We start from the raw sequence: 16,036 nt of genomic DNA on the forward strand, positions 1-16,036 counted from the left end.
TTCAATGTTTGCTAAAATGTAACAGTGGAGGTTGTGTCCTCTTTGGGCAATTACAAGTTCCTTCGCTGTTCATTTCAAAATGGGCTTATATGGTTTTGTCAGACTGCTTTGATTGTTTTGGCTTCCTATGCTATCCTTTGAGATAAGATATGTTCCTGCAATACAAGTATTAGGTTGTAAGACTCTGAGTGGTCCAGTGTTGTGGTCAGGAAAGGCAGCACTCTGTCTATCCATCCGTTTGTCTAGTGTTGTTGAGATACCAGAATTTTGACTTAGATACCAGTGCTAAGTTTAAAGAGTAACTGAACCCCAAACCCAAATCTGTGGTGAAGCCTGACATCTAATGGTGAAAAGTAGGGTACTGCACTGGCCATCTGTTATTGGCTGGTCTTTGGTGCCAGGTGATGTCACCTTCTATAGAGTACAACAGGTGGTAGCAGTATTACATTTTCAGTTAGACTACTCCCTCCCATCTCTCTCTCTCTCTGCATGCATCCTCTCCTTGAGGAAGCTCCTGCTCACATCATTCTCTCCCCTTATTGACGGCTGAGGCCAGCTGTTCTCCTCTGTTCTGTAATGAAAAATTGAGACAAGTTAAAAGTTGGGCTGTCCAAAGTGTGGGCCGAGTGAAAAGATTCTTTATTTTTATTAAATCTAGTAATATCTGAAAAGCAAATTAGAGCTTGTATTATGATGATGTAACACACAGGAAGTTATTTATTTGTGATGGTCAGTGTGCAGTGGCATTGCATTTGGCCGAAAGCCTCTTATGTAGTAAGAGGGAACAGGAGTGAAACTTAAATTGAGTGGTGTTTCCTTCGTGTATTGTGGTCTGCAACAGTCTTATACTGAGACCATGACCAAGTTGCTCCCAGCAGAACAGATACTGCTGGAGCTTCTCCTTGGATAGCTAACTAACTAATAACTGGTGACAACAAAGAAGAACAAGAAGGGTAGTGAGGGGATTAAGGGAGAGGAAGGAGGAGAGAAAAGAGAGAGAGGGGTAATGAGGGAATGAGAAGTGAGAAAGGAGAGTGTTAATGAGGGAAAATGTGGGGTGAAGGGAAGAAGAGATGAGAAAAACACTGACAAATCTGATTGTCCAGCAGCTCTTGATTCTCAGAGATTCTCTCCTTCAATCTCTCAATGCCTCTGTGTGATATTGTTACACCGAACATTTTTAACCAATTTTTGTTGAGTTGGGTGGGTTTCCTACACACCTTGGCCTGTGTATGCAGGGCAATGGCTAGACGCCAAAGCACGGAAGGATACCTCCAAGATTAGAGAATGCAAGATATTTTTCTTCACTCTCAATGGCCTAGCTGCATTTTTTTTCCAAGATCCCCTAAGTGCACCCAGCTGCCAGATGAAATTTGTATACTACCTTGTGTGGCACCAACAAGGCGGCTTTATACCTCTAGATCACTGATTCTCAACCTTTGTCATATCAAAGACCCATAATTTAGTACACATTAGGGCCGCAGACCCCCATTTGATGAGATTGGATGCAAATCTGAGAATATTTTTATTGTTAGATATGATTTTGTCCAGAACTCCATGACTATCTGTATTGTAGGTAGAGAGATAACAGTGAAACTATGACCAAAATAGTCATTGTTCTTCATTCTCTAATTGTGTTATTAATGGTGAAGTTTAACAATTCATCAATTTGCTTGGGACCCCCTGGATCCCCTCAAGGACGCCCGGTGGTCCCTGGACCCCACGTTGAGGACCACTGCTCTAGATGGGTCGGCACTGTAGCTGAGAAGAGAGATGCCCTTGAGGAGCTATTTGAACACATATTAGAACATTATGACGAATATGACGACAATTCTATGCACAGTGCTGATGGATATATCGCACAGCTGGGCAACTTTGAGATTTGTTTCTTGCTTTCCACTTTTCGCGGTATTGTCGATCATTCAAATGTCCTTTTTGGAGCACCGCAGAACAAGACATTGGACATGCAGTTCTGCACATCTAGAGTGGACGGACGAGATTTGTGATGCTATTGAGAGGAAGAGGGGGAGATTTTATTAAATCTGAGGCGACTGTATATGAAACTGATTGTATGTGTTGAAAGTTTTCTTTTGTTTTGGAGTGATCTGCTTTGTGTATTTCTGTACTGTGTTGATAGGTTTTGTCTGTTTCTACTGCAAACTATTTAGTAGGTGTATTATGGACTTAGAGAGACATATCAACTATGACATACACTTTAGCTAGAAAACAGTCAATCACTCCCTCTTAAGGACTGGAACGGTAATGACTTACATTGACGGCCGTTACACGTACATAGTTTACCAGTAGAGATTGTAAACTCCACTTGCTCCACTCTTGATAAGGTTTTATATAGGAATAAATCTCATAAAATAGAAAAATACTGGACAGCTCACACAAAATTCTACGTCAAAGTTATCCTTGTAATTGTATTTACAGTCAACTGCTCTGGCCGAATGGGAAAATATTTTTGAATGGCACAAATTTTTGAATGGCACATATTTAATACCTTTAAATTTGACCATTTTTCATGCCAAAAAAAGTATTCAGTGTTGCATTTAGACATTTATATGACACTAAAACTCTCTATTGAAACTATTATTTTAGGGTTAGCAGCTCTCAGTAAAGCTATTGTGTTATCCTTGATGTTTTTTTTTTTCTTTTTAAACTGTACTTGAATTTATTTTCTGGCTGAATCCTATATATTCATGTACTGTGCTTTTTAAGATTTCATTGAATAAACTCAATCAATCAATCAATCTAAGGCAAGATGACCCACCCCACCTACTCAGTGGTAGTGGAAACTCTGGGATACATTTGGGCTTTAATTAATTTACAAAAATAGATTTCAACAATGAAATGAGCAATTGTGCAAAGAAAATAAAGAATTACTGACTGTTTTGTATGTAGCTGTGGTCAGGGAGGAACCTCCATAATATCGCTAGTAGACCACATAACTGGCCGATACCCGATATATAATGAAAGGTCAATATCGGGCTGATATAACATCAAATCATAGGGTTTGACCAAACATTGGTCAAACCCTAGTCTGACCTAGGATTTCTTCTACTCTAACTTACCTGTTGTGTCCTCTCCTTTCTCCCACATTTCTCTCTTCACCAGGAGGTGTCCACGTTGTTCCATTCTAACTTATCTTTTGGCTCCTCCCCCCTCACCTCCTTTTTTTCTCCTCCTGTCCAGATCTATCCCAGTGCCAGCAGCAGTCCACCCTGCTCCACTTGGCAGCCAGTCGCGGCCTAAGGAGAGTGGCGTTGTTTCTCCTCCAGCAGCCGGGAGGGAGGGAGGCGCTGAGGCTCACTGACGCTCGGGGACAAACTCCAGCATGTCTGGCAAAGACAAAGGGACACCAGCAGGTGTCAGAGCTCTTCACAGAGTGAGTACTTGATACTAGGGTTCCACTGATATGGGTCAAACTGATGAACCAATAGTTTTTTTCCCAGTATTGAATATCTTTTCAGGGTTGAAAAGCCTCTGAAACAGCATTTATTACTAGCATTTATTTATTCATGGGACACTAAAACTCTCTATTGAAAGCCATACTATTGAAATTATTTTAGGTGGGTTAGCAGCTATTTTAAGTTAGGGTGAGGCAGGTTTCATTGCAGGTTTTACAGACTGTTGAGGAAAATCCTCCACCACTGGAATAATTTCTGTAGTTGGACATGTGATGTAGCTTCAAGGAGAAAGTTTGTGCTCAAACAACTAGATTAGAGGTGGTACCATTAAAAAATGATGGCAACACTCTATTCAAAACCATCGTTTTATTAGAGTTCTAAATTAAAATTAAGATGTTTGTGTCACTGAAATGCTTTAATCAGAACCTTTTGATGTGTTAAAGTCTACTAGGTCCTTAAATAAATACTTCAATGATGCCATAACATTAGAAGAAAATAATTAAATTTTTTGCTCTTCTTTAGAACAAAATTTGCAATTTACCTTCCTTCTCTTTTCTCAAGATCTATATTAAACGAAATGTAATAGTATAATGATGCGTGGAAATGTGTAATTGCAGGTACTTGTTTCAGCATTTTATTTATTTTTTGTCATGCGTGTGAATGCTTTTCATACTCGCTACTTGTATAGTAGGCCTACCATGTAAACTACACTGTTATACATCCATATACAAAGTGTTACCGAAAGTGTTATGTGGGACACAGTGTTGTCAGAACTGTATTTATGTCAGGGAGAGTTACATCATTGACAATAGTCTGACAACCAAATGATGTGCTGTCAAAATGTCAGCTGTATTTAACTGTATAGGCGATGATGTATGAGCAACTCTTCACTACAATTAATGCTTGTCTGTCTTATGGGAATGTGAGCAGAGTGCATTTGTGCCTATGTGCTGATGTTGAAATACTGTATGTGTGGGGTGCCAAGTGTAACACTGATTAGATCGAGTCTCAAGGACAGAATCTGATACACACACACACACACACACACACACCACAACACTACAAGTAATACACTCGAAACATGCGTCTAACTTTGTTTGGACATTACACTGCAACAGTAAAGTTTCACCATCTGCCAAATTTGTTTATTTGATAAATATGAATCTCAAACAATATTGAGGAAGTACTAAGATAAGATGGCACTTTATTAATCCCCTTGGGGAAATTCAGGAGGAAATACACAGAGGAAACTACACAGTGGAAATGTATTATTATATGCAGTCAATAGTCTAAGCATTGGGACATTGCACTAATGTTGGTCTAACGTTTTTTTTTATTGTTGACACATCTACAGTGTAATGTAGATTTCATATAAAAACATTGCGGGGGCAGGGGGATGGTGGATGGTGGAAAATATTTGGGTCAAACACATTATTTGTGCTTTGCCGAATATGGTATTCGGATTTGGGAGCATCTCTATCACCTGCCCTCTTGATATTGTCACTACAAACTACTCAAAGACGTTTTCAACGTTGTGGGACCTCACATTTTAGCAGCTGTGTCTGCACCTCTGGAATTTTCCCATCCAGTTTTAAGCACATGCTGGTTCAACCCCTTTCCAAAACTTCCTTTTCTGTCTAAATTTGTTGAGAATTGTATATTCTCTCAACTAATGTTTTACTTTTTGAATTTTAATAATATATTAGAAAAAGTCCAATCTAGTTTTAGACTACTTCGTAGTACTGAGACTGCTTTCCTGAAGGTCACAAATTACTTTTTAACAATCGATGCATGAGACTGCAATTTTAGTTATTTAGATCTGGTTGCAACAGTGGATTGATCAATTCTGCTCAACTGTCTCACAGCACCTAGACTCTTATCTGCCTAATATAAGATCCAATGTCTCAATAGGTAGTTCTTCCACATCCTCCTAAGATACAACCTGTGGGGTCCCACAGGGTTCTATTCTAAGCCCCATCCTATTCTCCTTATACACGCTCCTCCTTGGTCATATTATCCACCAGCATAATGTGTCCTTCCTTGCTATGCGGAAGACATCCAGCTTTGCCTCCCTTGAAAGCCCAGCAACCCTAACTGTCTTGAGAGTCTGCATGGTTGCAGTATGTATGTTCAAGAACGTCCTTCAACTTGATGACAGTAAATCTGAAATTGTTCTTTTTGGTTGCCTAGATCCTCAGAATTTGATCTGCTTCTAATGTGAAACCCGTAGTAAAGAACCTAGGGGTGTTTCTTGATTCCATGTTAACTTCTGACAAACAGGTTGAAAGGGTTGTGCAGTCATGCTTTCTGCAAAGAAGAATTATTTAAAAATTGATCCTTACTCCCTAACTCCCTTTACTCCTGCCTCACACAACTCTCTGCAGCCTGCAGCCTATCTAGAATAATGCCACAATGGTTGTATCTGGTGTCAAATGTAGAGATCATATCATATTTTTGGCTTTCTTATCTCATTGTCCATGTTATTGTCCATTTTTATTGTTTTGTCTCGGCAGCTATTGCATGCTCAGCTGTCCTGGTGGGGGATCACTCTTTGAATTGGCCCACCCAAGGTTTCTTCCGGGTTTTTTTTAATCTAATACATTTTTCTTGGGAGTTTGGGACTTTGGGTTTTTTCCCTTGTGTTTTATTTTGTTGCCTACTGTATTGCATCACTTTGTTTTGTAGATAGATAGATCTAGTTTGGCTTGTTCTATGTAAAGTCCTTTGAGGCAGGCTTGTGATGAAGGGCTGTATAAATAAACTTGACTTGAAGGCCAAGTTGTCGGTATAGCAAAGGGCTTAGAGAAAAAAACATGGAGCTGATAGTCGACCAGCTCCAGAGCTGAAGAACAAATCTCTGTTCCCCCATGAAACATGAAACCTCTATTTGGTGCTGAGCCGCATTTTAACCCCCTGCGGCCAGACTAGTCATGTTCTCTATGAATGATGACCCAATGGCATAGTGGTAGTTGATGAGGTTATATAAGGCAGAGGGGAGATGGGTAAACTGCAGCGGTGATGTGGTATGTGAAGGGTATATTCTCAGTATAGCTGCATATACACTCAAAAAAGATCCAGAACTGAATCAACGTTACTTTCCAGGCTTTTTGTACCGCATAGCATTATTAAAGAAATGAACAGACTGATTGTTTGACATATTAATGAGATGGTGATTACAGCCCTCAAGGATACTGACTAATTCATGGTCCATTGTGCTGCTATCAGTGACTAGTCACATGTTGATAGTATGATTCCCAGAGTATAGAGGTTGATTAGCTCTGTGATGTGATGTGCTTGTGTGTGTGTGGTTAGGACTTGGGTTTAGGGTTATGGTTAGATTAAGACGTTTAGGTTAGGGTAAGGGTTAAGCTTAGTTTAGGGTTAGGGAATGAATGTAGTCAATGGAAGGCCCTCCCAAGTATAGTTATACAAATGTCTTTATGTGTGTGTTCTGAGGTGTGTGTGCTAATCTAATAGTGGAGATACTGAGTCATCTCATAGACAGAGGGGATTATAGCCTCTTACCCTCCCTCTCCTTCCTCTTCCCCTCCTTTCCTTGTCTCACACTGATGACATCACAGGCACTGAGCCAGTTTCCGGTCAGTTTCCTTCACTGGGGGAAGGAAAAAAAAAGGGGGTGGGGAATTGTGAGGAAAGATGAATAGATAGATAAACCAGTCCTTCACAGTCACAACAATGCTGTTAGATATAGCTGTTATCCAAAAGAGAGAGACATTACACACAGGCAGATAGAGGGGTGTTGGTCTTATTCATAGAGAGAGACCCTAAGGTGAAATCTGAATAATATAGAATTTTTAAGAGAAAATTTCCTCCAAAAATTTCCCAAATATATCAAGAATTCGAAAGCAAGACCACATCTCTTCAGATTTGGTCAAGCATTTCAGAGAGTCTGGTGTTGCTTTATTCAAAGGCGATTTTTCGATCGGAAAAACGATCGGGCCAATTAGTGCCTTTGTGGGCGGGACGTAAGTTTGAATCGTTCGTGCAACATTTTTTTCATTGCCATTTCAGCATAATAATATTTGTGGAAATCATTCCTTAACCAACATATTGTCTTTGCAAAGACAATATTTTTGTCAAAAACGACCGACATTCTTGGTAAAGTTAATAAATATACACCCAGTACCAGTGTAACTGAAAATAACATCAGAGCGACTGGAAACATCAGTCACTTGTGATTGGTTCGGGGAACAGAAAACGGCTAACATGGAAGCAATGTCAGACTGAATAATGGAGTGGGAACGAAATGGCCATTCAGTCTGAATATCAGGCTAGTGAAATGCCAAAATGTGGTGTAATAGGACAATTCATCCTACTTTGGATAATGCTAGTGGCCTACTATCACTCAACATAGTGCATGCTTTATTAGCATGGAGCCTACTATCACTCAACATAGTATAAGCTAAAGTGTTAGCATGGAGCCTACTATCACTCAACATGGTGTATGCTAAAGTGTTAGCATGGAGCACTGGAGCCAATGATCTACCGGGGACGTGTATGATTTTGGTGTCTATGTTCTCATAAATTAACAGAGAAATTGACCAACAGGACAATCTAACATCTAACAGAAACTTGGTATATTTCTTCAATTGTGATTTAGTGTATGTTCATCACTGCAGTGTTAATGCCGTGACTATGAAGTCAAACCGGTTTACAACAGACATTGGTGGTTGGGGAGGTGTTTGTGTGTGTGAGTGAGTGAGTGAGTGAGTGAGAAAATGTCTGTACAGTGCACAGTATAAGAGCCAACTATCGATGGGATGTGGCTCTTTTGTTTGTGTTTCTTTTGTTGCTAATTCAGGTGGAAGTACTTGACAAACCACAGGTGTGTACCAGAGAGCTACACTACCAACATTATGTTGTGGCATGTTGGGCAAAATGAGTTTCAGTTCATTTGATTGGCAGCTCAGTTGATCCTAGCTTAGGGTGTGGGTGGATTTGAGGAGGGCGTGGTTAGAAAGTCTGGATGAGTGATGTGATGTCATCCACCACAACGGGGTGTGTGTGTGTGTGTGTGTGTGTGTGTGTCAGACTTGTTTATGTGTTGTATGCTTGCCAGGGTTTGCCTCTTGTCCATTCCGGCATACAGGTTAGTGCTATATTTGGGTTTTACAGGGAATTTTTGAATCTCGGCTTCTTCTTTTGGTTCTAATAAGTCACTCCTGCTTCTGCTTTAGCTTCTGGGCATTCAGTAAACAAGTAAGAACATTCAAAATTCTAGATTTTTATTAATCAGACTCACTGGCAGTGTTCACAGACAGCAGTGATCATTTTTCCCTTAGATTGACTCACAAGGCAAACGGGTGAGAAAATGTTTTAAGATGAGCTTCTTTGAACTGTCACCACGTCTTTAAGAGGTCAAGTGTGCGTGTGTGTGTTTGAGATGAATTCAACAAGTATTTCAGATTTTTTTTCTACAATATGCGTGCATGTTTGTAAGGAGGTGAGTTATAAGGATGTGTATCTATTTGTGACAAAGACAGGAAAGTTACAGCCCTATGGAGTGGTGCGTGTGTGTATGTGTGTCTTAAAATATGCTTGTACATGTTGAGTGTTTGAATCCGTGTCTTTGTCTCCGTGTGTTTGTGTGTGTGTGTGTCCTACAGTTTCAGTGTTTCTCAGACAGGCGTGCATTTGTTTCATCGCAGGTATGAGACGTCATCCCCAGATCTCCAAGCGGAGCCGGAGGATCGGCTGCACATTTACCCAGGAGGCCGAGCATTTCAACACCACCCAAGTCTCGGTACCTATACTCTAACACTCCCTGGCCACCAGGAGAGTGTGGGAGGAGGCGAAACAGAGAGCAGTATAAGCTGTTGCTTACAGGAAGAGGTGAAAGAGCTAAGAGGACTCATTCAGCTTCACAGAAGCAAGAAGGTAAGCTGGAACCTACCTAAGTCTCTATGCTTTACAGGGCTCAAAATGTTGAACTCTATGATAAGTATAAAATATATATATATACACATTAGGAGTAATAATCCAATATATTAACACTGTGAAACAAAACTAAAGAATTAATGCTAGACTTCTGCATTCAAAAACACAGGAGCGGGGCGAGGCTGTGTGGTTGTTGTTGTTTGAAGGCCCTCCTACCACAGTGTTGTACACCCCCCCCTACCCCCACCCCCGCCAAGAATAGCGCGACGTTTCAATTGGGCCATGCCCACAAAGTGCAGTACAAGTGATATGCCCCACTCTATCTCTATACAAGCTAGCAAACTTCCGTGCAAACGTCCGTTCAAGAGAGGAGTCATGCTAGCATTTTGAGACTTGAAGAAAAAAACATTTTAATGATCTTGCTGTTGTTTGACAGCCATGAAAAGGTAACATATTACACAGAAAACGTAAACAAAGAAAGTCTTGATTTACTATTTTGCTCATAGAAATTGAATAGAGTTTTGCATTTGTACCGCACTTTGTAGGCGTGGCCTTTTTGCCGTGTTATCGCCATTCTTATCTAAGCAGCTATCTCGACAAGTTAGCCCTCTAGCTAACCAGTAGCAACAACAAGTGGCTTATAACAGTTACATCATTACTGAATATGTTAGCTAGCCTAGAAAAATGTCCATGTTTTCTAATTCATTATTTTGTTATTGGTCAGTGTTAGCCTTTGTTACGGCTAAAGCCTCCGTGCAGCTTGCAGAGAGAATGTCAGGCCAAGTTCTGTTAAAAAATCTGGCAGTTTATTTCTGCCTTGCTCATCGACAGAAAACATACATTGGAAATATCACATGAGACTTTTTTACTAACTGGTAGGGTGTTCTGATAAATTCAACATGTATATAATCCTCCAAATAGCTTACATTTTAACGCAGGGGAAGGGTGTTACTCACATTTATTCTGGGTTGTTTTAGAGTGAAATTTTCAATCGTGTCATGCAATACATCGGTCGAAGGTGTGAAAACTCACGATTCTTTCATTCTTCATTTTAAGTCCAGTGGATTTTGTTTGTAGATTTTTTTTTGGACAGATGACGGAGTTACTGTTGTGGGAAAGACATAATTTTCCAGCAGCCAGTTGAAGAATCTTTGTTTACATATCTATAGTTGGTACACTCAAAAACTGTAATTCTCATTCTAAAAAACTAAAAATTCTGAGGTATGGGTTTAAGATTTTATGTAAACCTTATTTAATTAAATGGATGCTTAGTTAATTAAGGTGTATCTTTTAAATGGCTAGGTGCAAGTCAACAGCGATCATTTCCATGATTCTGTGTGATCTTGTTGACGCGTGACTGTGTCCTTGGCAGAATGTACCCTATTGTGTAATACATAGCTGTTAATGTAGCCAAGTTATGTCCATAAATAATAGACAAGAAAACCTCCAATGAATAGTGTTATTATTTTGTTAATGCCCTGCCTTTTAAATTTAGATAGAGTTCAGGAATATGCATCAAAGACACATTTGTTGAAGAATGAGTCTCTTGCACCTGTAATTTACTCTTTTACCCTCTTTCACCAGCTCAAATGGTTAGTCTTGTACTTTCCCCCGCCTGGAGTCACTTAAACAGCTGTTTCCCTATTCATAGCATTCTAACAAAGTTCCATGGATTTGTATTACACAGCTGTAAACACTGCTTGTGGTTTGGCTGTGGAGTAGCCCTTTAGACAGTCCATTAATAACTGTAATGAATGTGGTTAGTGGACACTGTGACTGTAAATTAAATGGTACCTGTCGATTAGTAGTCAATAACAACTGATAACTTTTTTACTGATCTTGGAGTAGATCTGCAGCTGCACTATTTAAGCAGACTGGAGTTTTAGTTCTACAAACATTTCTCAGCGGCAGAGCTGCTATGGACGCAGAAATAACCTTATTGGTTGAGTTAAATCTCAGTGACCCGGAGGCAAAGAAACACAAATCTTCTGGCTAAATACACTGTTGTCAACTTGGCAAATTTGCCGCTAGATTTAGCATCTTTTCAGACCCCGTTGGTGACTTAATTTTTCAGTGAGTAGCGACAAATCTAAGGACTTTTTTCAACTTCAGAAATAAATTTGACTGACTCATCAATAACAAATTGGTACAGCTGATGCTCCTTCAGTAAGAGCAGGAGGAGAGCAGGATTGGTCTAGCAAATGCATTCATGTGCAAATTAGCATTGGTGTCATCTGAGGACTTCTAAGGACTTTCCTTAGGAGAGAGTTGGCAACTAATATTATGAAGCCCAGCGCTCTTGCTAATAACTGATAAAATACAGTCTAGTCATATTAAATGGTTAACTAGTTGGCCAAGTTCAAACTAGCCATAGCTACAACTTACAGTAGTTGGCTAGCCTGCTGATCTTCCAAGATGGTGACTACTACGTTCATGAATGAATTAAAAATGAAGTCATTGCCATTTATATTTTCTTATTTGATTTTGATTGTATTTTGACTTTCTTCTTTGCCATTTAAGTTTGTGAGTCAGCTAATGTGCGCTCTGAAAAGAACTGGTTCTTTGGCTCCGCCCATTAAAGTTTAACTTATTTTTCTGCCTCTAGAGCAGCTCTGCCTCAGAGAAATGTTTAACTAAACTTCCAATCTGCTTCATTTAATATGCAATCACCGTATCCACTAAGTAATTGTAATTCATTTTGTTCAGCAGCTGTAATCTCAAGGGTTATAACCCTTGAGATTGGCTGTCATGGCAGTCACCTGCCATGTAGATTACTAACACCTAATGTTGATAACCAGTGTTGGGGGACATTACTTTTCTAACTACTTAGTTACTTTACTGGTCCTAAATAGTAACTAGTTACTTTACTTTAAGTTAGTCTCACTAGAGTACTTTCAAGTTACCCACTTAAAAACATGCCTTTAAAATATGTCTTCTGGTGATGTCCTCACTCTTACTGTATAGAAATCATCACTGAGTACACACTCTACTGTTACCTAAAGAAAACTTCAACCTCTGAAAGGCAAGGTAGCTTTCATTTATTTGATTATAGTTACTATTTATAGTAAGTATCTTAATTGATCATGTCTGGTCTCAAAATAAACTGCAGATTGTGCTCACAACACATTGGCAAGTGATTTCAATATTTCAATCTTCATTATTATAGTGAATGGTAAGCTTATAGTTAACAATAATGTTCTTATCCTTTTTTCAATCAGTTCAAAGTAGTGAGAATATGTAATGTAATATGCGAATATATAAGTTCGGCAGAATATTGTTGTATCTATTCTGAAAGCTAGTCAGAGCCTACAAGCCTCCACCACGTGCCAACCGCAGCCTACTGCATAGTCTGCTTTAATAGCATCATGTAATGTAATACTTTTTTCTTTTTAATTTGCACCAACAATGTAACCATTTGAAAGGAAAATAAAAGTACGTTTGAGAAAGTCATTAATAACCGATTACATACATTGAAAAACGAACGCGTTTGTTACCACAAAAAAGTAATCTGAGTACTCTAACACGTTACAGAGTAATGTGTTACCCCCACTGTTGATAACAGGTGCCATCTCACTCTGCTTTTAACTCTGTTTTATTTTCAGTTATGATTGTGGAATGTGAGATTCACAAATGCTGACTTATTCTATGGCAGCACGTATTTTCTGCTGCTGGATAATAGCGCATACAGATAGATACTAGCATTATTGGCTGATGTTGGCCTTTCCCAAATATATCGGACTTGTCATTTGTTCTATAGATAATGCACCAATAAGATAAGCCCAAAAATTGCCTTACAGTCATTTTGTAATATGTAGAAAATGTATGGTCATTTTCTAATATAATATACATTGCCCTTGAGAATGCTGGTGGAGATTTTTGTCCAGAGAGGATTATAATGAATAATTTCATTAACTGTGACACCAAAATAAATCATTATGTCCAGATAAATAGGATACCATTAATTTCCTTCCCAAATGACTAGTAATTGATACAGAGCATTGATGGATAATACTTGGAGAGACTACTTGGAGAGACATCTGCTAATAAGGTGGTTGTGTATATCATTTTTCTATAACATGTTGGATCTTGATTTCTCTTCTCAGGGAAACTCAGATTTTGGTGGTATCATCACACCAACACCTGCCTCCCCACCCCTCCCCTCCAACCATGAATTCGGCAGCCCTGCCTGTTGGGCGTGGCCTTGCTCTAATGGCCAACCAGAGAGCAAGGACGCCGCAGGTCTGGCCGTGGCAGTCATAGAGAACTGTGGCAAAGCAGCGGAGGAACAAGGAAGTCCCCCCTCATTGGAGGACAGAAGGCAAGGGGAGGATTCCGCTGTTGTCAGTCACACATCCTGTACCACAGGAAGTCTTTGTCACAGCCAGGAAGCAGGAGGAGAGCAGGAAGGTACACCTGCTGCCAACTGGCATGCTGTTCGTAACAGAAAAAACAAAAAAAGAACTGCAAAAGCCAGAGCACATGCAACAAAAACTCCAGGAAATAACAAAACTACCGCAGAGGCTGTTGAAGGAACTGCAAGGAAACCCACAAAGACAACAGGAAGCAGACCAGGGACAGAAGGAACCCTGTTACCCGTAAAACCAGTGGCGGCGTCTACGTTTGGCAAGGGGGAATCCACAAAAAATCCAAGTAGTCCTGGAAGAGAAGGGACTCCATTACCCATAAAGCCGCTGTCTGGGCCTGGTGGTGAGGGGAAGTGGGCTGGCAACGGTGCAGTTGCAGTGGTTACCACCGCAGTAGAAAAACAGGAAGGAGCGAACTGGGAAGTTGACCTGGAGACGTGTGACAGAGAGGTAGAGAGAGAGACACTGACAGAGACAAAGCAAAGATACTCGGACTTAGCTTCTGGATCATTAACAGAAAAAACAGGTGAGTTTTTATTATACTGTCAAATGTAGGGCTAGGGCTGCACAATTAATCGTATATTAATCGCGATGTCGATATTGGCTTCCACAATTAATTGATTGTGGCCGCGGGCGATTATTCACGCTGGGTTTAGCTTGCTCTGGTGTAGGGCTGCAACAGTTAGTCAACGTAATCAAAACTCAAATTACTTGAATTTTGACCCAGTTTGCCGCTGACCTTTCAAAGTGCGTATAAACTCTTCCATTAGCTTGGATCCAAGTGTAGTATACAATGAAGCACGGGTTACGGGGTAAAATATTTCCTTTTTAATCTCCGACCAGAGAAGCAGTACACAGGCAAACGTACTACTTCCTTATTTACACTAATTCTCCCGCGGGTCCTTATGGGAAACTTCAAAATAAAAGCCCACAAACACCCAAATAGACTTCTTACAAAATAAGTGTCTTAGAATACAAATGCCCAAAAACTAAGGCTACAGAGGTGATGGTCCCGGAAAAAAAAACAACGGACCCGGTGCACCGGAATCACAGGTTCAAAGATTTGTACATTTGAATGTTTTTTTATTTATAGGTTTATAAAATACATTATGAATGTGAAGGCATTTCGGTTAACTAAGTGCAATAAAACAAAATGGATGAATAATCATGATAAATAATCGTGATCACAATATCGAGCAAAATAATCGTGATTATCATTTTAGCCATAATCGTGCAGCCCTATGTAGGGCTGCACTATATTGACAGATTTATTGCTGAGTATTGAAAATTCATGTGTTGTAATGTGTTGTAACATGGAATTTTTCAGTGGTTCAAAATATGCTCAAAATATTGGAGGGTACGGGAGTGGATGGGAATGTGATGCTAATGTTTAGAATTTTCTCAGTTTCGATAAAATGAAACGTTTTGCCACTCAACTTAAATTGAAAGCCAGGGATTTTTCCCAGCACTAAACTACCTAGTTCATGATGTAATCTGATACTCCTTTACCCACAAGAAAAAAATCACCTTCCTGTGATGTGGAAATAGGATTGTGAAATCAATATCAGTATTCAGTATGTTTTCAATTTATTGGGCAGTTCTAGTCAAAAGACTAAGTACAGGGACACTGTGCAACACCATCTTTTTTGCTAGTGTTACTGTAGTAATATGTTTTAATATGGAGGCCAATAATGACTCAGAATGTTAGTCAGTTGTATTGCTTCATAATCACGTGTGATATATCCATATCACACTGGTGAAAAGCATTAGCTTTGGTTCACTTTCCCATTTCTGTTTCACTTTGGTGGTTAATGGCACTTGAGCTGTACATTACACCAAATACAACAGGCAGTAATTCAAACAGAACAAAATACAAAATAAAAATAAAAATACATTAAAAAATGACTTTCTTCTGTGGACTACAAACTTCATTTAATCATATCCTCCCTCTTCTTTCAGCAACCATGGGCCAGGAACAATCCCAGGACCCCCAGGACAGCCAGTCAGACCCAGGGGAGCCTGGCCAACCTGACTCCAGGGACCAGAGCCCTCAGCTTGGTCACAGGGGCAGCCCCAAGTCCCCAAGCCCCATGGAGAGGAAACCCCAGAGAGTGCTGTGGCGGGACGGAGGCTGGATCGGAACTGGAATCGGATCGGCCCCACATGGATCAGAAATAGTCCCTAATACAGTGTGGTATCAGGATGAAAAGTCAGACCAGAGTCCAAATGAGGGAACCAGAATAGACTCGGGAGGAAAGGAGCAAGTCTCGCAGACAGTTTGGTATGACAATGACACAACAGATCCGACAAAAAATGGACAGCTAGAGCAGGGAATGAGAGAGCATAAAGAACGTGTTCTGA

At 40.0% G+C, this 16,036-nt stretch overlaps 1 protein-coding gene across 1 annotated transcript in view; it reads left to right on the forward strand.

The window, feature by feature from the left end:
• LOC139927818 (A-kinase anchor protein 13) overlaps window positions 1–13,498 on the forward strand; it is a gene marked incomplete at its 3' end in the record, with an annotated part of 72,366 nt that extends 58,868 nt beyond the window's left edge. Inside the window, exons 8-11 of the mRNA XM_078283289.1 lie at window positions 379–401; window positions 3,199–3,391; window positions 9,083–9,311; window positions 13,415–13,498. Coding sequence (XP_078139415.1) covers window positions 379–401; window positions 3,199–3,391; window positions 9,083–9,311; window positions 13,415–13,498 — 529 coding nt within the window. The remainder of the gene's footprint in view (window positions 1–378; window positions 402–3,198; window positions 3,392–9,082; window positions 9,312–13,414) is intronic.
• Between the last annotated feature and the right edge of the window lie 2,538 nt (window positions 13,499–16,036).

This window comes from Centroberyx gerrardi, chromosome 4 (genome assembly GCF_048128805.1).
Source record: "Centroberyx gerrardi isolate f3 chromosome 4, fCenGer3.hap1.cur.20231027, whole genome shotgun sequence".
NCBI lineage: Eukaryota > Metazoa > Chordata > Actinopteri > Beryciformes > Berycidae > Centroberyx > Centroberyx gerrardi.